The following is a 22,104-nucleotide window of genomic DNA, read 5'->3' as shown; positions in this document are numbered from 1 at the left end:
ACTGAATGGCTGCCTCTTTTCTTTTTCTTAAATATGGAATTTTAAATTTTTATTTAATTAAAAATAAAAATTAAAAGAAATTTTAAATTTTTTTTCTTAAAAAAAAAGGAGCAAGCTTTATACATTATTTTGTAATTAGAAATCACCAGGAGTTTTGAGAAGGATGAATCTGGAGTCTTATCACTATCCAGAAGTATATATGTTAGAGGAAAACTCACTAAATTGCATTTGAATGAGATTTTTAAAATATCAATTTTTCAACAGCAGTATAAGAAATGTAGAATATGAAATAGCAAGATTGGCTCTTCAAAAAATAAGAAATACAACCACTAACTGTGTGATCTTGGGTAAATCTCAGTTTCTCTGAGCCTTTGTTTTTTAATCTCTAAAATGAGTGAGTTTCTTTTTCCAGCTTAATGAGGTTAACTGACAAGATTTTATATATATATATATATATATATATATATATATTTAAAATGTATAACATGGTGATTTTGATACAGGTATGCATTGTGAAATACGTCCCACAATCAAGTTAATTAACTCATTCATCACCTCACATAGTTACTTTGTGTGTGTCTCTATGTGTGTGTAATGAGAACCCTAAGAGCCACTCTGTTAGCAAAATTTAAGTATACAATACAGTATTATCAACTATAGTCACCATACTGTACATTAGATCCTCAGACTTTATTCATATTATAATTGAAAGTTTGTACCTTTTATCAAATATCTCCCAATTCTCCTACCGCCCAGCCCTTGGCAACCACCTTTCTACTTACTTTTCTTCTAATAAGCTTGAACTTTTTGGTATCATGTATTCCACAAATACATGATACCATTCAGTATGTGTCCTTCTCTGTCCAGCTAGCTTATCTCACTTAGCACACTATCCTTCAGGTTCATCCATGTTGTCTTTGACCCTACAATTTCAATAATGTTATTTAAAAACTAGAAGACTGTCCAATATATTTTTGTATAATGTTTTTTCATAACAAAATATGTTGAAACAAAAGAAAAAATAAGAATTGAGATTCTAACCACAGAGTGAAAGACATTCCAGGAATTAACTAACATGTGTATTTACCACATGTGAGCCAGGCATGGTGAAGTCTGCTCAGTCTATACCAGCACGGATATATTTATGAGGACCTCTCTCAGTCCAGGGTAAGAAATAAAAATGTAAACAGATACACATCACCCCTACAAAATGCAGGAGATATGGGGCCTAGAAATTGCAGCACTACTGAATTAGTCTTATAAAATCTCTATAAAGTGCGGGTCCCTATAAAGATGCCCTATTGGCACTGAACAATGTCAATTACTCTTCTGTGCCCCTCAAATACATTTAAGTCACGAGCTTTGGACTATAGTTTCCACCTGCTGCAGTTCTCAGTCAACTGTCACAGCCTCCAATGATGTTTTTGATGCCCTTCATAATGTCAAAGGACTTCTACCAACTACTAGTTGCTAGATGACTGTGACCCTCTCGTTCCTTCAAACTCTAGCTGGGTTCTCCATTGACCCAATTTGCCCAGAAGGCAGGGCTTTGTTGAAGTCTTTGCAGCTTCCAGGGCCAAAAGATGGGGAAGAATGATGGAGATTGAATTTGGAGGGGAAAAAGAAAAAACCTGGTTAGCCTCTTCTGTATCAATATTCACTCTAAGTTATCTTACAAGAATTTACAATCTATATTCTGATAACTCTAATATTAATACCCCGAATTCTGTTCTCACCTCTGAACTTCAGACTCTTATCTATATGTACCTATTGTATATCTTTACTTGGTTATCTGGTTGACATCTCAAATTTAATATGCCTACCCCATACCTGTTATTCACCCAACTTCTCTCTCTCCAGTTTTCTCCATGAAGATTTCTCAATGAAGATTACTTCATGGTAATAATGTACACTCAGTTGATTTGGTCCCAGACCTAGGGATGAACCTGGCCTGCATTCTCTCCTTCACTCCCCACATCCAGTCTTTCAGCAAGTCAAAGATTACCTCCAAAATATACCATGAATCTGGGCTCTTCTCACGTTTTGTACTGCTCTCACCTACTTTCCATGCTTCTGTTCACATTCTTCTAGTACCAGCTTTCCATCCAACACCTGGAGAAATCTTTAGATATATAAATCAGATTTCATCATTCTCTTCACAGTCTTCCAATGGCTTCCTACTTCAGTTAAAATAAAATCCAAACTCTTTACTCTTGTCAGATGTGTGATTAATTTTATATATCAACTCTGAGGGTATTTTTGGATAAGATTCGAATGTAAATCAGTGAACTGAGACTAAGAATGATCTCCATAATGTGGGTGGGCCTTATCTAATTAGTTGATGGCCCAAATAAAACAAACAGTGCAACATCCTTGAGTAAAGGCAATTCTCCAGCAGACTGCCTTCAGACTTTATTTGCATCATCAACTCTTCTGGCTCTCAAACCTGTCAACTAACACTGCAGATTTTAGACTTCCCAACCTCTATTATCATTGAGCCAATTCCTTCGAATAAATGCAAATTTCTCTACATATCACATTGGTTCTGTTTATCTTGAGAACTCTGGTTAATATAGCATAAAACACCTTGCAATGATCTAGTCCTGCCTCACTTTCAACATCTTCTCCATTCTTTGATCTGTTCCCTCCTTCTTTTGGATTAAGTAGGACTTCTTAATTTCATTTCTCCTCTGAAGTTTTTAAAGTTATGCACTCTCACTCTATCCATTGAACAGCTATAACAGTTTTTAAAGTTATGCACTCTCTCTCTATCCATTGAACATCCAACATTATTCTTAGTCGGAAGATCATCAGTGCCTCTATCCTTAAAACACTTAATAATATTCACCAGTTTGCCATCTTCAATGTTATTTTATTATTTCAGACCTAGTTTATTATCCAAATTTGATATTTTCTTTTCATAACCCATGTTTATAAAGATTTCCCTCATGTTTTCTTTTTTTCACTTTGTCACCTCCTTCTTACATCTCAGACTTTCCTTGTAGGGTTATTTTCCTTCCTATAGTAGGGGTTTGTTGGGGGTTAATACTTTCAATTTTTGTCCAACACTGTTTTGTTGTTGTCCTTGTTCCTTATGATAGTTTTATGGTATAAAAAAATAGAAATAGACAATCTCAATAAGGCTATATCTATTTAAAAATTGAATCAATAAATAATAACCTTCCAAAATGGGAAGCACCAGCCCCAGGTCCTTCACTGGTAAATTTTATGAAACATTTAAGGAAGAAATTATACCATTTCTCTACAAAATCTCTCTCTCTCTATCAATTTCTTTCAGAAGATAGAAACAGAGGGAATACTTTTTAATTCATTCTTTGAGGATACAACTGCCCTAATACCCTAATATCAAAACTAGACAAAGACATTACAAGAAAAGAAAACTACAGACCAACAGCTCTCATTAACATGGATGTAAAAACCCTACATAAAATACTGGCAAATTGAATCCAGTAAGTATAGAAAGAATTATACACCACAACCAAGGAATTTATCTCAGGTACGCAAGGCTGGTTCCACCTTCAAAAATCAATTAACATAATCCACCACATTAAGAGGTTAAAGAAAAATTACATGGTCATATCAATAGATGCAGAAAAAGCATTTGACAAAATTCAACACTCATTCATACTAGAATCTCTCACTGAACTAGGAATAGAAGAGAGCTTCAACTTGATAGATCATTTACAAAGACCTGAAGCTTACACCATATTTAATGGTGAGAAACTAGAAGCTTCCCCACTAGGAGCAAAAATAAAGATGTTTCCTCTCACTACTCTTTCTCAACATTATACTGGAAGTCCTAACTAATGCAGTAATACAAGAAAAGGAAGTAAAATTATACTAATTGAGAAGGAAGAAATAAAAATTCCTTTGTTCACAGATGACATGATCATCTACGCAGAAAATACAAGGAAACAACCAAAAAAACCTGGAATTAATAAGTGTTACAACAAGGTTACAGTAAACAATGTTAATATATAAAAGTCAATCACTTTCATATATGCCAGCAATGAACAAATGAAATTTAAAATTGAAAACACAATACCATTTATATTAACACCCAAATAAAATACTTAGGTATAAATCTAATAAAATATGTATAATATGTATATGAGGAAAACTTTAAAACTCTGTTGACTGAAATTAAAAAACTAACTAAATGCAGAGATATTCCATGTTCACAGGAAGACTCAATATTGTCAAGATCTCAGTCCTCCCAACTTGATCTGCATATTCAACGCAATCCCAATAAAAATCCCAGTTAGTTATGTTGTGAATACCAACAAACTGATTCTGAAGTTTATATAGAGAGGCAAAAGACCTGGAATAGCCAGCATAATACTGAAGGAAAAGAACAGAGTCAGAGGACTGACACCACTCAACTTCAAGATTTATTATAGGGCTTCAATAATCAAGACAGTGTCATTTTGGGAAAAGAATTGACAAGTAGATCAGTGGAACAGAAAAGAGAACCCACATAATTATATATATCCAACTGATCTTTGACAAACGAGCAAAGATGGTCTTTCCAACAAATGGTGCTGGACATCCACATGGAAAAAAATGAATCTAGACACAGATTTTTACACCCTTCATAAAATCACCCCAAAATGAATCACAGATCAACATGTAAAATGCAAAACTATAAAATCCCTAGAATATAACACGGGAGACACAGGAGAACCTAGATGACCTTGAGTAAGGCAATGACTTTTTAGATACAACACCAAAGGCATGATCCATGAAAGAAATGATTGATAAACAGGACTTCATTAAAATGAAAAACTTCTGCTCTGCCAAGCCCCAGTCAAAATAATAAGAGGACAAACCTCAGACTGGGAGAAAATACTTGCAAAAACATATATCTGATTAAAAACTGTTATTCAAAATATACAAAGGACTCTTCAAACTCAATAATGAGAAAACGAGTAACCCAGTCCAAAAATGAGTAACAGACCCGAATAGACAATACACCGAGAAGATATGCAGATGGAAATATGCACATGAAAAGGTGCTCCATATTTCCTCAGGGAAATGAAAATTAAAACAATGAGATACCATTACACACCTGTTAGAACGGCCAAGATCCAGAACACTGACAAACCAGATGCTGGTAAGGGTGTGGAATCATGAGAATTCTGTTCATCGCTGGTAGGAATGCAAAATACTACAGTAGCTTTGGGAGACAGCTTGGCAGCTGATTACAAAACTCAACAGCTAAACGTACTCTTACCACATGAGCCAGCAACAGCATTCTTTGATATTTACCCCAAAGAGCTGAAAACGTACGTCCTCACAATGATGCTGGAGGTTATCACTCCACTTAAGACTTCCTGCTTCCACTGTTGCTGTCGAAAACTCAGCTGTCAGATAACTGGGTTTCTTTGATAGGTAATTAGTATTTTCTTTCTACATCCTTTTAAGATCTCTTTATCTTTGGGCGCCTGGGTGGCTCAGTGGGTTAAAGCCTCTGCCTTCGGCTCAGGTCATGATCCCAGGGTCCTGGGATCGAGCCCCGCATCAGGCTCTCTGCTCAGCAGGGAGCCTGCTTCCTCCTCTCTCTCTGCCTGCCTCTCTGCCTACTTGTGATCTCTGTCAAATAAATAAATTTAAAAAAAAAGATCTCTCTATCTTTGATGTTCTGCACTTTGACTACAAGGTACCTAGTTGTGAATCTTTGTTTGTTTAGCCTTCTTGGAATCTGTTATGTTTCCCAAATCTGGAGACTTGTGTTTTGCACCAATTTGGGAAAATTCTCATCAGCGTCTTTAGATATTGTTTCTCTCTCATTCTCACTAATCTTTCTATCTGGAATCCCAATTAGATTATATGACAAATCATTCTTATTCTCTTCTCTGTGTCCCTTGACCTCCCTTACATACTTTCCATCTCCTTTTTTTCAGACTGGCTTTCTGGGTAATATTTTTAGATTTACCTTTTAGGTAGATCAACTTCATCTGTTTAATCTGTCCATGGAGTTTTGTGTGTGGTTATGTATAAACATTATTGAACTATTATCCATTGATTTTTAAATTTCATTGATTCCATTTTTAACTTCTGGAAGGACTTTCCAAGTAGTGGTTCTTTTTAAAATTCTGAATGGTTACAAATTTTTGGAGGAGACTTGTCCTTCTCACCTCGAGCCAAGACCAAGAAAGATATGTTCTCTTGCTATCTCCCTTTGCCAGGAAGCAGATTTGTTTTTTTTCCCTAGCACCCTTTCATGGAGATTGGAGCCCTTCTGAGGGGTCTGGTTTCTGCAGAAGGGTCTCTGTTCGGACTCCCTACCGCATACACATCAAAGGCATTGTCTCCTGGTCCCAGTTTACCCATTAAAACCTAAGCCTCTAGCTTCTGGTTTCACTAAACACCATGACTAAGGATTTCCATGGCTCCAAAGCTAGTTTACTACTCTGATTTCAATTCCATTTTTCAGCCCTTTACTTTCCTTTAAGCTCTGTTACGCATTTTCTGCTATCATTTCTAGCTATCCCGTAGTGGAAGTGTTCTTCATAATTGTCATAAAAGGCTTTCATAACTTCCTGTATTGTCAGAATCAAACATCTTTTCCAATGAAGATTGTCAGATAAAACAGAATGCTCAATTAAATCTGAATTTTAGATGATCATATAACATACATTATTTTAGTATAAGAATGCCCATGCTATATTATTCATTATTTATCTGAAGTTCAAGTTTTGCTGCATGTCCCATGTTTTTTTTTTTAAGATTTTATTTATTTATTTGACAGATCACAAGTAGGCAGAGAGAGAGAGAGAGAGGAGGAAGCAGGCTCCCTGCTGAGCAGAGAGCCCGATGTAGGGCTCGATCCCAGGACCCTGGGTTCATGACCTGAGCCGAAGGCAGAGGCTTTAACCCACTGAGCCACCCAGGCACCCCTGTCCCATGTTTTTATTTGCAAAATCTGGCAACCTTACTTCTGATCTCCTCCCCCCCTCTTTGTGCTCTCAGCCACAGGCCTTTCTGTCGCTCAGAATCAGCAAGCTCACTTCCAGTCTCAGAGCCTTTATACTTGCTTTTCCCTTACCTGGAACATTCTTATCCCAGACCTCCACAAAGCTGGCTCCATATCATAGAGAGCTCAGCTCAATGTCACCCTACTCCCTCCACTTGCCCTGTCCATCTTTATCATCATTATAAAGCTTAACACTTTCTGAAATTACATGATCTGTTCACTTGTGTTTTTGTCCTTTCTCTTCTTTGTAGAGTTCAAGGCTCACGAGGGCAAGGGCTTGTTACAGAGCCTGGTACTTAGTAGGCACTGAATAAATATTTGTTGCATGAATAATTGGCACCCCAAAACCTGTTCTGCAGGATGTAAAGTTATGAAGATCAGCGGGAGGTAGAACAGCCGGCTATAACCAAAGAGAACAAAAACAAATATGTCAAGAAAAGTCAATATGGATCTTAAACAAATCTGCCTTGAAGAAAGGACTGATCTCAGCGGTGAGTGGCAGACGCTGGGAGATCCCCCAGACCCACCTCCTATCACGGAGCTTGGGCTGTAGTGAGCAGGGACTGAAACAGAGAGCGGGAGTGCCTGGTTTAACTGGGCTCTGATCTTCAGCTGGATTGAGGACCTGCCTTGGACCAATATTTTTCCTGCAGTTCTGTGGCAGTGAGAAATAATGGGGTAGCTGACCCCTCACTCACTTTTCTACTGATGTAGAAGTCAGGCAGGGCACACTTGGATCCCGCTTGGATCCCCATAAACCCTGGGATTTAGAGGCAATTCAAGACAAAGGGAAAACTTCAGGAAAGGGGCTAATTTAATACAAACTAGTGAAATTTTAAAAGAAACAGGCTGGTAAATCACATCTTCAGTTTCAAAATCTTGGAGGCTGGGGCGCCTGGGTGGCTCAGTCAGTTAAGCGTCTGCCTTTGGCTCAGTTCATGATCCCCGGATCCTGGGATAGAGCCCCACATCAGGCTCCCTGCTTAGTGGGGAGTCTGCTTCTGCCTCTGCCCCTCCTCCTCTGCTCCTGCTCTCTCTCTCTGGCTCTCTCTCTCTCTCAAATAAAAATCCTTAAAATAAATAAATAAATAAATCTTGAAGGTTAATATGTGGCATGCGGGAGATCTGGAAGAGTATATTGGGAGGAATAAACTACAGATGGTCCCTGACTGATGACAGTGTGACTTGGAATTTTTTGATTTTACAATGATGTGGAAAGCAATACATATTCAGTAGAAACTGTACTTCAGATTTTGAATTTTGATCATTTGCCAGGCTAGTGGTGCTGGTCACTGGCGGCGAGCTGCAGCCCCCAGTCAGTCACTTAATCACAGTGAGGGTAAACGACCCATACACTTACACATACACAAACGCTCTGTACCCAGACAGCCATTGGTTTTCACTTTCAGTGCAGTATTCAATAAATTACAGGAGTGAATAACGAACATTTACTACAAAATAGGCTTCCTGTTAGAAGGCCAAATATATGATTTGGCTCAGCTGCAGGCCAATGTCCGTGTTCTGAGTACGTTTAAGGTAAGCTATGTTGTTCAGTCGGTTAGGTGTATTAAATGACTTGCAATATTTTTAACTTATGATATTTTCAAATTATGATGGGTCTATCACCGCACACCCTCATTGTAAATGGAGGAAGATCCGTGTAAGCAATTAGGTACTGGTGAATCATAAACTGAGAGAATGAAAATGCTGAAATAGTTGGAGAGAGAAGTAGGAGGGGGCTGGTAGGCCATATCAAGAAGCTTGGCCTTCATCAGGAGGGTACATGGGAGTCACGCTGGATTTTAATCAGGAGAGTGACTCCAGTCTCTGGATGTGATCTGTACTTGGAGAGATCGCCCTACTCCTGTGCATTGGAGAGAACAGGACTGCAACGAAGACTGGTCAGAAAGACAATGAAAGCCTGAAAAACCATGACGCTAATTCTAATCCTAGTAGATATGAACTCAACCAAACACTAAATCCATTACCTACCTAATACTGTTTACCCCACAGCTACGCAACCCAGCTGACACTGGTGTTAACATCTCCATTTCACAGGTACGGTAACCAGGTTGAGAGGATGAGGGCTCTGCCCCAAATTACTCAGTACCCAGTTCCGTCTGACTAGATCGCCTCTCTTTTCTCCCTTGGACTAGGCATAGGAAGTGGGAAGGGAAAGGAGCAGACAGACGTGCAAAATAATTAGGAGGCAAATAATAATTATTATATTAGCATTAGATGAAGACAGTGGTGATGACGGTAATGAATGCAAAGGCGATTTCATTCATTCGTCACACACACACACTCGAGACCTCAACGTGAGCTTCCGCGTCTGGGAAAAGACAAAGCTGATCAAGGTGCCGATGAGAGACATTCTGTCTAACACGACAGAAAACTTACACCATCGCAGTGACAACGCCACGCCCCATCCGCCGCCCGCGGTTCTCCGCAGTCGCCAGAGCGGCCCCGCCCCGGCGCCTCCGCGGCCACGTGGTCCGGCGTCCGCGCGCAGGCTCCCGGCGCCGGCGCTTCCGGGTTGGCGGCGGCTTCGCGGGGGCCCCAGTCCGGGGGGCGCAGGAACCCCGGCGGCCGGTTCTGCGTAGCGGGGCGCCAGGGCGGCCCCGGCGGGAGTGCGCCCGCCAGGCTGCAGGGTGCGCCGGGCGCCCCAAGAGGTAGGTCTGTCCCGGACCCGCCAACCGTGGGCGCGGGATCGCGGCCGTGTCGGTCGCTCCCCAGCGCTGCGCTCCCCTGTCCCGCCCGAGGGGGCCCGGGCTGTGGTGGGGGCGCAGCCCCGCGGGCCCGGTGCTCGGGAGAATCGCCTCCCTCGGCCTCGGGCGCTGCCTGGCGGCCAGTCTGGGCGATCGTGCCACCCCCTTCCCGAGGGAGGCCCGATGCGCCTTCGGTTATTACTCAATTGCAGCTATCTCCAGATTTGTGTACATTTTCTTTGCCTCTTTTCTATGTTTTCACAGGCAAAATCGTTAAAAATGCGTGAAATCGAGATATTGCAGTTCCCACTCTAATCTGTGCAACTGTGGAAAGTTAGTGCTGGGAAAGGACTTTCAAGATGGTTGATTCCCATTCCTTAATTTTACAGAGGAGAAAACAGACCCCCGAGAAGTAGCGTGGATGTTGGAAATTCACCTAGCTAGGTAACGGTATGACAGGGATGAGAGTCACGGTCTAAGTTTTTAAGTCCACTTCTGAAAGTGGTAAATGGTCAAATTCATTTAACCGTGTAAAGTGAATAGTAGGTTCGCTTGGGCCAGGTTTAATCTGTGTAGATGATGATTCCTCCTTTTTGATCATTATTTTATTTCAGGCTTCACGCTTCTTGGCCTCTAAAGAAAATGGCAGAAACGTCATCAGAGCCTTCTGGGCAGCTCGTTGTACACTCAGACACTCACAGCGACACTGTTCTGGCCAGTTTTGAGGATCAGCGGAAGAAAGGCTTTCTCTGTGACATCACGTTAATCGTGGAGAATGTGCATTTCCGGGCTCACAAAGCCTTACTCGCTGCCAGTAGTGAATACTTCTCAATGATGTTTGCTGAAGAGGGGGAGATCGGCCAGTCCATTTACATGCTGGAAGGCATGGTTGCTGACACATTTGGTATCCTGCTGGAGTTCATCTACACGGGTTGTCTCCAGGCCAGCGAGAAAATCACAGAACAAATTCTGGCCACTGCTCAGTTCTTAAAGGTCTATGACCTGGTAAAGGCTTACACAGATTTTCAGAATAATCACAGCTCCCCAAAGCCAACACCCCTGAACACCGTTGGCGCTCCGGTGGTGGTGATTTCTAATAAGAAAAATGGTCCTCCGAAACGGAAGCGGGGGAGACCGAGAAAAGTCAACAGTGGGCAGGAGGGGAAATCACAACTGGCTGCGGAGGAAGAAATACAGCTGAGAGTAAACAATTCAGTTCAAAATAGACACAACTTTGTGGTGAAAGAGGCAGACGGTGGCACACTGAATGAACAGATTCCAGCGAAAGATATGGAAGAACCCGAGCCTGCCTGTGAGCCAGGCAGAGGGGAGGAGATGCCTGCTGAGAAAGACGAGAACTGTGATCCCAAGACCCAGGATGGGCAGGACAGCAAGAGTCGGTACAGCAAGCGGAGGATTCAGAGGTCCGTCAAGCTTAAAGATTACAAACTTGGCGGGGATGAAGACGAGCAGAGTTCAGCCAAAAGGGTCTGTGGAAGGAGAAGGCGCCCGGGGGGCCCTGAGGCCTGTTGTAAGGACTGTGGCAAAGTGTTTAAGTACAATCACTTTTTGGCAGTCCACCAGAGGAGCCACACGGGTAATTGTCCTTTCGCAATTTAGTGGAGCGCGTTTTGGAGGGATGATGGTGATAGCATTCGTTGATTGTGCAACTTCCGGGTGATGGGCCTTATAATAAGATCTTTATGTATATGGTACTGCAGCTAGTTCTCACAACAGGCCTGTGAAATAGGGAATGTTCTCCCCATTGGACAGACGAAGAGACCAAGTCCCAGAAATAATTTGCCCAGGTCAGCTATTTAGTGACAGAGCTGGGATTGGAGCCCAGGTAGCCTGATGGCAGAACCCTGTTTTTACTTGGCGTCATTGGTTCAAGGCTTTAATACCCAGATGTCACAGTCTAGCCAGATTTACTTGGCTTTCTGACTTGTAAATATTCTTCATCTTGACTGCTATACCTATGCTTTTGCCCAGGTCTGTGGGGACAGCTTTCTCATTCAGCCATCTAGCTGTAAATGTCTTCTCTTAGGTCCTTCTGGCCCAGCACTGGCCAGTAGACCCATTTGTGAGGACGGAGATGTTCTGTCTGCGCCATCCAATATGGTGGTCACTAGCCATGTGTGATTTTGAGCACTTGACGTGTGGTGAACGTGACTGAGGAACTGAGTTTTTTATTTTAATTAACTGGCACCATGTTGGACAGTGCAGCCCTAGGCAGAAATCTCTTTCTCTTTTTGAGCTCTCCTTTACTTAACTCACTCTGCTTTGGGTCAGGTTGTAGTTAACCAGCTAAATACCCCTCAACCTAATTGTAAACTTCAGTCTAGGGACTAGAGCTAGTTAAGTCTCCTCTCATCCAGCAGAGCTAGCCGTGTGGTTCTCAACCTGACCACACAGTAGAATCACCTAGGGAGCGTCTAAAACTGACCGTGACTGAGCGCCAGCCCCCAGAGCTCCTGGTTTGATTGGGGCCTTGGTGTTTTTGAAAAATGGGTTGAGAACCCTGAATTCTGGCTCTTTAAACAAAGTAGACACTTGGGAAATATTTATTGAACTGTAATAGAGGATAGTGTAGAGAGTTGAATAGTTCTGTAATATTTGTTAAGGGAAACAGCACTTGGATCTTCCCTCTTGTCCCCAGTCTTCTGACATTTTGCAGTGACTCACTCTTGCCTGGGTCTGTGTTTGACCCATTTCAGTGGCTACCAGTAGATCCATACAGTTTGGAAACTCCCATCTTTCAGTTCCAGAAAAATCTTCTGGGACTATTTCACGGATAATATCTCCCGTCAGTTTTCTGTGCTCTCTCTTTCTAGAATTCCCTGGAATTTGGATGTTGAACCTCTGGACCCACCCTCTAAAGTACTTACCTCTTACTTCCCATCACTTTCAGCTCCACATTCTGGGGGATTTCCCCTTTATCTTTCAACTCTTAAGAGTTTTGTTTCTACCCTGTTTTACTTCTAGGAGCCTTTTTTTATTCTCTATAATTTTTTTTTTTTTTTTTTTGGTTCCCAGTGTAGTATCTTCCCTCTGTGAGCACGTTAATGACAGCAGTCGCTTGTTGGTCAGTCCCTAATGTTTTCTTTCCCTTGGGCAGCCTCTGTTTTCTGCAAGTTGCCCGTTTTTCTTAGGTGATTTGGTATCTGTTTCAGCTACTAGAAGGCCTTCCTTGAATGGTGATGTTTTGAAAAATCACATTTAATCCTATGTTGGAATTGTTGACTGCAAGCTGCTGGCCACCACGTGGGTGTGGAGCGGGCCTGTGGTTGGCGACGTCACTGGGGGTAGCGTGGCTGGACCCCACCCCATCCCCCACACCTGGCATCACAGCTACAGCCCTCTTACCCTGGCCCACCACGTTCCCGAAGATGTTCTGCCCTCCCACCTGAGGCTCTGGGCCTGGCTGCCAGTGTCTAGAGCAGGAACAGGGGAGGCTGGGCAGAGTCTCATCACCCCAAATGTAAACTTGGACTTGCTGTCCCTGGGGCAGTCCCACTCCACTGTACCTGGAGACCCTCAGTCCAGAGGCTTTTATCCTCTTCAGAGAACAGCCCATATCCTTTATTGGGGAGCGGGCTGGCATTCTGGGTCCTTGGGCCTTGTAGGGGGGTCTCAGTGCCTTTGGCACAGACTGTCATATGTCCCCCTCCTTAACCCCTTTCTCAGAGATGATAAGTGCCACCAATTCCTGGGCATTGTGGAGGCTTTTTCTTGGGTTGTATCTCAGCGCTCCTCACCGCTGGCCTCAGACTCATCTGTTCCGGCTTGCCAGACTTTATTGCTGAGGTTTTCTCTCCCGTTCCGGGCCTTTGGGAGATGTGCCAGTGAAGAGAAATCCTTCTATTGTTTTAATTTAGGAGGAAACCAAGATGTGCATGTTCTTGCTCACACCGCGCTTCTGGGGCTCTCATTCCAGGGGAGCGACCTTTCAAGTGTAATGAGTGCGGAAAAGGCTTTGCCCAGAAGCACTCCCTGCAGGTCCACACCCGGATGCACACAGGCGAGCGGCCCTACACCTGCACCGTGTGCAGCAAGGCTCTCACCACCAAGCACTCACTGCTGGAGCACATGAGCCTGCATTCAGGTAGCTGGGCTCGCACCGGAGGGCCACCTGCTGCCAGGGTCCTGGGCTGGGCGTTCCCGTGGTCACGGTGGTCTTTTCTCCGCCTGGCGACATCTCCCATGTGGTGTCTGCCTCTGTCAGGCCATAGTTTAGAGTTGTGCACAGTGTTCTGGCTTAACCTAGAGCTTATAAAACGGCTGCTGGGAGCTCAACGTATACATTTTGATTAACTCCCAGAGCTTAGACATTTTTTACTTAGGTGACTTTGGGGGAAACTTGAATTCTCCAGTTCTGCCCCAGTCCCCACCACTCCCTACTGCCTCACATACCTTTGCGCATTTATGGTACTGTGCTCTGACTCTGAGGGCATTTGGGTACGTAGGCAAGTCACTTGTATCATTCATGGAAAATGGGGACCTGGGCCCACTGTGTTATTGTTCTTTATAGTTTTTGCGGGTTTTAGTGTCTTGTTTTTTTCTTTGGCAGGACAGAAGTCTTTCACCTGTGATCAGTGTGGAAAATATTTCAGCCAGAAAAGGCAACTAAAGAGCCATTACCGAGTTCATACAGGTACAGTAAAGGGAGGGAAAAATTTGGTGGGGGAGAAACATAAATACAAATTACTTCTGAAATAGTAGAGTCCTACTGTGGAAGATAATTAGTATTTAGGGAAAGAATCTTAAAAAGCAATGTGAATTAGAGGTCCTTGTGTAATTGTCTATTACCTTGTAATATATATTTAATATTATACTACAGTTTGGTGCCATACACAGAAACCCTACAGGATTGATACCTTTCAAAAGTGCCAGTTGAGGGGCACCCGGGTGGCACAGTGGGTTAAGCCGCTGCCTTTGGCTCAGGTCGTGATCTCAGGGTCCTGGGATGGAGCCCCGCATCGGGCTCTCTGCTCAGCAGGGAGTCTGCTCCGCCCCCCCCCCACCCGCCTGCCTCTCTGCCTACTTGTGATCTCTCTCTCTCTCTCTCTCTCTCTCTCTGTCAAATAAATAAAATAAAATAAAATAAACTTTAAAAAAAAAGTGCCAGTTGACTAAGAGGGTACCAGTTGATGGGTTACTAATGGTGGTTGGACAGAAATATCCCCACCTCATAGCTGTCAGTGCAGGCTCTCCCCCACCTAGCTTCTTCTCCCCTGCCAACTGATAAGAAATAAATGAGGGGTTGGGGGTGACACTGGAGTCAGTTGGCCACAGTCACACCCATGCTTCAGGGGGAAAAGAAAATTACTTTTAGCGAGATTGGAAGGGGCCCAGCTCTCCTAGGGAAGCAGTAAGTTGCAATGCATAGGAAAATAATACCTGTCCCCAAATTAATAAAAAAAATTGTTGTTGTTTTAATTAAGGTGCCATATTTAAAGTGATTATTTTTCAGGGCAGTGCTTTAACACAAATCACTGAAGAAATGCAGGGAGAGAGCGCATACATGCACTGACACTTTTTTTATTGTTGCGACAAGGCCACTCATTACCGGAATGCAACCACTGCCATCGCAAGTTCATGGACGTGTCTCAGCTAAAGAAACATCTACGAACACACACAGGTAATAAAACTCCCATCTCGGCCTTCCTTTCTGGTATATGTCACTTTTGCAGAGGGATGAGAAGGAGTCCCTTCCTCAGGCTCCATTTATCACAAATTGGGTGGGAATTTTAGATGACCATTTAAAAAGCCCAAGGCAGAAGGCTGTCAACACCATTCTGTGGGGAGATCCCGACCCTATTTCTTAGCAACGCAGAGATGGCTTACTGAGCACTATTCCTGTATGAAAATTCATTTGAGGGGCGCCAGGGTGGCTCAATCGGTTGAGCGTCTGACTCTTAATCTCAGCTCAGGTCTTGATCTTGGGGTCGTGAGTTCAAGTCCCGCTTTGGGCCCCACGCTGGCTGTGGAGCACACTTAAAAAAGAAAAGAAAATCCGCTTAATACCACAAAATAGTACAAGTCTGAGTCTGGTTCTGTTCTCTGGTTCTCAGTGAAGTACATTGAGAGTGTACTTCAGCACTGAAGATTACTGAGATAATTTTTTTAAGAAAAGAGAGTAAAACAAAACAAACACAAAGGTAGCATAGGCACCAAGGGTTTTCCCACTTGTTCCCCAAAACCCGTACTTAAAACTTAAGCATCGCCACCTCTAGAAAAGTCAGCTTCAGGGATAAAGAGGAGGCAGGTCAAATTCTTTTATTTAAGAACAGCAGAGAGGGGTGCCTGGGTGGCTCAGTAGTTAAGTGTCTGGCTTTGGCTTAGGCCCTGATCCTAGGATTCTGGAATTGAGCCCCATGTTGGGCTCCCTGCTCAGCAGGAGTCTGCTTCTCCCTCTCCCCCTGCTTGTGTTCCTTCTCTTGCTGTGTCTCTCTCTCTCTCTGTCAAATAAATAAATAAAATCTTAAAAAAAAAAAAAAGAAACAGGAAAGGAAAAGTGCAGGTCTTTTAGACCTTTTGGTAAGGAGCACGTCTTACAAATGAACCTGTTAGATTTTCTAAGAAAAGCTTCCTCTTACAGTTTGGTTCTTTAATGATTCACTTAAAATTGTTTCCTAAAATTATATATCAGGTTAACTTATACTGCTTTGGACATTTTTTTATAAACACAAGTTCTTCTCCTTAAATGTAATTTGTTTTCTTAAAATAAGTGGCTCATAGGATAGGAGTTCTATGAAAAGGGATCTCTCTACAATCTTTCTGCGGACGTTATCTTTAATAGGTTCTGTGACATTTAATTCACCCACAGAACAGCTCCTGGGTCCCAGGCACCGGTGTGTCTGGGTGCTGAGGCTGCAGCGGTGGTGAGGTGGCTGGAGCCCCCTGCTGCAGGCGAGGGAAGACAAAGGACAATGACTACTTAGCATGTTAGGGGGGCCTGGGGCCATGGAGAACTAAACGCATGGGAAGGGGGTTAGGATGTGGGAAGCGGCGCTGCCCTTCTCCATGGGAACGTGTCTGAGAAGGCCTCACTGATGAGGGGACACCTTGGATAGAGATCTGAATGCTCTGGGGAGGGAGACAGCCATTGCGGCTGCACAGGGGAAGAGCATCCCACGCAGAGGGAACAGCAGGTGCAAAGCCTGGAGACACAAGAGTTTCCAGCTTATCCGAGAACTGCCAGAAGGCAGTCGTGCCTGAGCCTGAGCCTGAGCCTGAGCCTGAGCCAGGCCAGTGGGCATCAGAAGGCTTTGGGTAGGGGCACAGCCGCAGCAACTAGAGTCTGTGTAACGGGGCTTCTTGGTCGAGCGTCTGAGGCTCAGACCTCAATCCCCTGAGAAACTTTAAAAAAAGAAAGCCTGGTCCCAACCCCAGAGATTCTGAGTGAATTAACCTTGGGTAGGGCCTTGGAACTGCTAGGTGTAAAAATGTCCTTGGTGATTCTGGCGTGCCCTCAGGCTTCCAAACACTGGAGGCCACAGTGAAGACTGGATTTTGTTCCCAGCGAGGTGATATGACTTAGAATTTGTATAGGATCATCCCAGCTTCCGTGTGGGGTGGGGCGAGCCAGGGGGCCGAGAGACCTGTTCGAAGGCTGTTGCAGTAATCTGGGGCTTGCACAGTGCGGTGGCCGGTGGAAGTGGTCCCGAGTGGCCCTGTCCAGGTAGACCCTGAGGGCCTGCATGTTCCTGGAAAGAATTTCCATGATTTTAAACACTTGCAGACAGAAAGGCTTCTGAGACGTTGTCAACCCAGATGGCACCGAATGGTAGGGTGAACACTGTTAGTATGTTTCCAAAACGGACCTTGACACGACGAGCAGGTCCTCAGTCTTTGCATCTGGAAAGGGAGCACATACCCCGGTGTCAGCGTGGGCCCCAGCTCTGGTTTGGGAAGCCTAGGGAGGAGGACGGCGGTCCCTGGCTTTCACCTTCCGAGTGTAAGAGTGGCTGACGCAGAGATGCCGACTTGCCCAAGCTGGCACCGGCGCGCCGTGCCTGGACAGAGCTTGGAGAGCTGTCTCGCATCAGTTTTCCAGCAGCGGCCGTGAAAGGGAAGCTCCGCTTCCGACTGCACCCACCCGAGGCTGTTACCTGGTTAAGTGGGATTTTGTTCATTCTTTTCTTTAAATGCATAGTTCCCTTGCCTGCATGAGGACCACTTACTTCGGTTTCCGGAGGATGGGACAGTCTGTCGGGTGTATGCGCGGCATACAGACTAATGCCGAAGAAACGGTTATTGAAGCTTTATGAATTCCTCGTGGAGTCTGGAGCAGCCTTGTTTTGCGTGGGCGTTAGTTTCCACCCTGGGAAATGCATTCATTCATCAGGGGTTTCTGGGACAGTGTGCCAGGCCTGTTTCCAGGCACAGGGGTAGTGGGAGTGGACGAGCCCACGAAGTCTCCTCCTGAGAACGGGGGAGAGGGATGAGAAAGAACACGGACAGTCTGCGAAGTGGGGCTAGCACTGTGGGAACACGGACGGGAGAAGGGGACTAAAGACTGTTGGCCCCGGAGGCGGGAGGGGAGGACAGTGCTTTCAGTGGTGGTGAGGCCTCCATGCTGGAAAAGTGACATTTGAGCAGAGACTTGAAGTCAGTACAGAGGGTGAACCATACTGGGAATCCCCTAGGTGACATGTGCTGGGGGAGCGGTGCTGGGTGCAGGAGCCCCGCATGGGGCTTGCTCGGGGTGGGGTGTCTGGTGACTCCCCATCGGGCCCAGGAGGCTGAACAGTGAGCAAAGGGAGAGTGGCTGGTGAGGTTAGAAAAGCTTAGGGCAAGGACCGGGGCTGGGCAGACAGATATGTGATGCCTTGTAGGCCTAGGGCTTTGGTTTTTATCTCCGGATGGGAAAGGGGGACCTTGGAGTGTTTGCAGCAGAAGTGTGAAATGATCGGACTGCCTGCAGGGTCAGTAAATGCCCGCATTTACTGTGGGCAGCAGGGAAGCTGGGACAGAAGTGGGCAGACCCGTTGGGCTGCTGCGGAGAGATGGGGTGGTAGTGAAGGTGGTGAGAAGTGGTCAGACTCTGGGTACGTTGCAAGGCAGACATAAATGTGAATGATGTGCAAGTCACCCCGGTGCGCCGGTATCCCCGGGAAGGTCCGGTATGAGAGTTGTGAGCTATCTCAGGGTGGACTGTAAGGGAGTAAATGCAGTGTGTTCTTTCGTGTCCCATGTATAATCATGTTCCTCCTTGTCTCTGGTTTTAAGGGAAGGAACCCTATCTTACACTTTCTCTGTATCCTTTTAGCACTTAGCACCCAGTACTTAGGTACACAGTAGGTGCCTGGTAAGGGCTTCATTCATTCATGCTTATCAAGGAATCAAGTGGTAGTGCCTTTTTTTTTCCTCTTAATATTGTGAAAATGGGTGATTATTGCTTTTTGCACTGTGTTGGATGTATATTTCTAAACGCTGTCCCTTTTTTAGGTGAGAAGCCATTTACTTGTGAAATCTGTGGCAAATCTTTCACAGCAAAGAGTTCTCTTCAGACCCACATCAGAATCCATAGGTAAAGTTTTACAGATACTTTTCTTATATGGGAATCCTCAGTGAACCCTGGTGTTCAGTTGGATGGCATATGTTACTTACACAATCTTTTTCCCCAAATTATTACATGGGTAGAACTTTTTGTGTAGTTTACTATATTTTATCTTTTCAATAAAGCAATTTGTCACTTGGGCAGAAATCAGGAAAGCTGGGTCTGGCCAGCAAAAGTTTGCATTACTGATTTCATTTCTTGAATTTTTATTTTGTGCTAGGGGCTGATCCAAAGCTTAAATCTTCAGTTAAAAATAAATATTCAGGGGTGGGCAGCAGGAGGAAAAAAACAATTAATGTTTTCTGAGTAAATGTTTTTGTTCACACAACTTCCAGATTTGATTCAGTAGTTTTTCTAAGACATATAATTAAGGGTTACTCAACTTGGATTTTTTTTTTTTTTTTTTTTTTTTTTTTTTTTTTTTTTGAGAGAGGGAGGGAAGTTGCTGAGGGTAGGGGGAGGAGAAGGGCAGAGGGAGAGAGAATCGAAAGCAGTCTTCACACTCAGCGAGGAGCCCCAATACAGGGCTCAATCTCACAACCCTGAGATCATGACCTCAGTGGGAATCGAGAGTGGGAAGCTTAACTGACTGAGCCACCCAGGCCCCCTACTCAAGTTTTCAATATTGAAGTCAATCCCATGTACTTAAATTTGGCCACAAGAATCTAAAAGTTGGCCATGAAGATGAAAACAAAACAAAAAGGAACTTTATGTTTAATATATAAATATTTGCTTTCTTATCTAAAATACGGACTATAGAATCATAAAATGTTATCACATGTAGCCCAGCCCCATCCACCAACCTTTCTCAGCATCCCCGCCTTTTCCCTTTAGGGTTAGAAATGGGAAGCCCTGAAAAGTGGTGACTTGCTCTGACTCCTTGAGTTAGTAGAACACATGACTTATGACTCCCAGTTGAGTTACTTTTCCTCTACTCTTGACTTCTTCTCCCTCAGGAAGTAATAAACAGAGCTGTTCTTAAAGTCCAATGTGTATTTTTTGTAGAGGAGAGAAGCCCTACTCCTGTGGCATATGTGGCAAGTCCTTCTCGGACTCCAGTGCCAAGAGGAGACACTGCATTCTGCACACGGGCAAAAAGCCTTTCTCCTGCCCGGAGTGTAACCTGCAGTTCGCGCGCTTGGACAACCTGAAGGCTCACTTGAAAATCCACAGCAAAGAGAAGCCCACGTCAGATGCCCCCGGCGGTCCTAACACTGAGGAGGTCAGGAATATTCTCCAGCTGCAGCCGTATCAGCTCGCGGCCTCTGGAGAGCAGGAAATCCAGCTTCTCGTCACCAATTCTGTACACAACATCAACTTCATGCCGGGCCCCAGCCAGGGAATCAGCATCGTCGCCGCCGAGGGCTCTCCGAACTTGGCGGCCGAGCAGGCTGCCGACCTGGCCCTGCTCACGCAGCCACCGCAGCCGCTGCAGAACTTCCTTCTCTCCGCCCCGCAGGAGCCCACGGAACACATGCAGGGCCTCAGCGTGATCGAGAGCCCGCTGGAGCCCGCGCAGACCGAGCCGGTGCACGTAATCACGCTCTCCAAGGAAACCCTGGAGCATCTGCACGTCCAGCGGGGGCAGACCGCGGAGCTGCCCTTGGCAGGTGCGCCGGCCCCGCCCACCGCCCACGTGCCCGCCGCCCACGTGCCCCCCGCCCTCCCCGCTGAGCCCGGACGCGAGCTGACCTGACCTGGACGCGCCTTCCGTCCGTGGACCTCGGTCCGAGGACGGCAGGCTTTCTGAACCACTCCGAACGCAGCCTTCGGGGCCTGGGACCGCTCGCTGACAGTCCTCCCGCTTTCCACCCAGGCCCCAAGATGTGCGTTTCGTGTCTTGTGTGCTGTCCTGATTTGGATTTGGCCTTCGATGTTGACGAACGGTCTTCATTTTCCTCGACATCTCTGAAAGTCGTGGGTAATTTTGATTTGGGGGCACTGAATTAGACTCGAAGTCTTGAATGTCCACGGCCACAGGTTATATGGTCTTGCTGACCTTTCCAGTTAGCTTTTCTAGAACAAAGGAAGCCCCATACGGGTTGAATGCGGTAGAATGGTTTGTTCCACTTCTTTATTTCTCGTAGGCAACACAGTTGCTTCTCTAAGGTAAGTCAGGGCTGAATGCGACAGATGACAACGCTGGAGAATCTGTCCTTCTACTATCTTCTAATTCCCTAAGACAGAGCCACTGTCAACATTTAATCTCTGTGTGGTACAGTGGGTTCTTTGTGTCATATTTAAGGGAGATTCAAAGACATAGAAACTGAAAGTCTGTTGTAACTCAAAATGAATATAATAAATTCAAAAAAGTACAGGATTATTTTAAAAATTTTAACTCAGCTTTTCTGAGAAACATGGATTTATATATTTTTTGGATTTACATATTTTTTAAAAGCAGGTTATTGAAAATTTAAAAGTCTAATGAAACTGGATCAAGACATTCAGCCCATAAATTCTGAATTTTTGTCAGCAGTGATACTTGTTTGATAAAGTTAAGACTCCATTATCCTGGAATATAAGGTTTTATTTAATGTAATTTAAGTGTCAAATATACTCTACTGAATTCTAATTGATCCTGAAAGTGATCTGTGCATTGTGTCTGATAACTTTCTGGAGATGGGACCTTATAATCTATTTTTATTGCCAAGTAGGTTAAATCTCACAAAATGGACATCTCATTCTAAAAAGTAAATATCATCACCTGATCTTAAAAATAATCTGAACCTCAGAGCCTTAGTAACCTGTCTATAACTGTGGTATGATTTTAAATTTAATTGTCAAAAGTTGAAATTATGTGTGGGTTAGGTTTTCAAGCCCAGTGTACTTTTTGA

At 44.4% G+C, this 22,104-nt stretch overlaps 1 protein-coding gene across 8 annotated transcripts; it reads left to right on the top strand.

The window, feature by feature from the left end:
- The first annotated feature begins 9,520 nt into the window (after positions 1 to 9,520).
- Positions 9,521 to 21,846, top strand: ZBTB24 (zinc finger and BTB domain containing 24). 8 transcript variants are annotated; one of them, XM_047733726.1, is made up of 8 exons: positions 9,521 to 9,669; positions 9,970 to 10,149; positions 10,320 to 11,302; positions 13,643 to 13,810; positions 14,276 to 14,359; positions 15,263 to 15,346; positions 19,159 to 19,240; positions 20,276 to 21,846. In XM_047733726.1, the coding sequence occupies exons 2-8, from the start codon at positions 10,127 to 10,129 to the stop codon at positions 20,964 to 20,966; spliced, it is 2,115 nt and encodes a 704-aa protein (XP_047589682.1). In that variant the 5' UTR covers positions 9,521 to 9,669; positions 9,970 to 10,126; the 3' UTR covers positions 20,967 to 21,846. The 8 variants fall into 8 exon arrangements, 6 of the variants coding, with proteins under 6 accessions (XP_047589682.1, XP_047589684.1, XP_047589687.1 ...); XM_047733728.1 differs by having other exon boundaries at positions 9,970 to 10,155; XM_047733730.1 differs by having other exon boundaries at positions 9,522 to 9,669; positions 20,227 to 20,354.
- The last annotated feature ends 258 nt before the right edge of the window (positions 21,847 to 22,104 follow it).

This window comes from Lutra lutra, chromosome 6 (genome assembly GCF_902655055.1).
Source record: "Lutra lutra chromosome 6, mLutLut1.2, whole genome shotgun sequence".
In the NCBI taxonomy this organism is placed as follows: domain Eukaryota; kingdom Metazoa; phylum Chordata; class Mammalia; order Carnivora; family Mustelidae; genus Lutra; species Lutra lutra.
Note: the sequence above shows the minus strand (reverse complement) of the source record. Positions and strands in the feature narration are given on the sequence as shown.

What these genes read in the sequence shown, in the direction of transcription:
- ZBTB24 (XM_047733726.1), top strand. Translation starts at nt 10,127, where the DNA reads ATGTTGGAAATTCACCTAGCTAG. An exon ending in GCACATGAGCCTGCATTCAG is followed by an intron (nt 13,811 to 14,275) that starts GTAGCTGGGCTC and finishes TTTCTTTGGCAG; the next exon opens with GACAGAAGTCTTTCACCTGT. An exon ending in ACATCTACGAACACACACAG is followed by an intron (nt 15,347 to 19,158) that starts GTAATAAAACTC and finishes TCCCTTTTTTAG; the next exon opens with GTGAGAAGCCATTTACTTGT.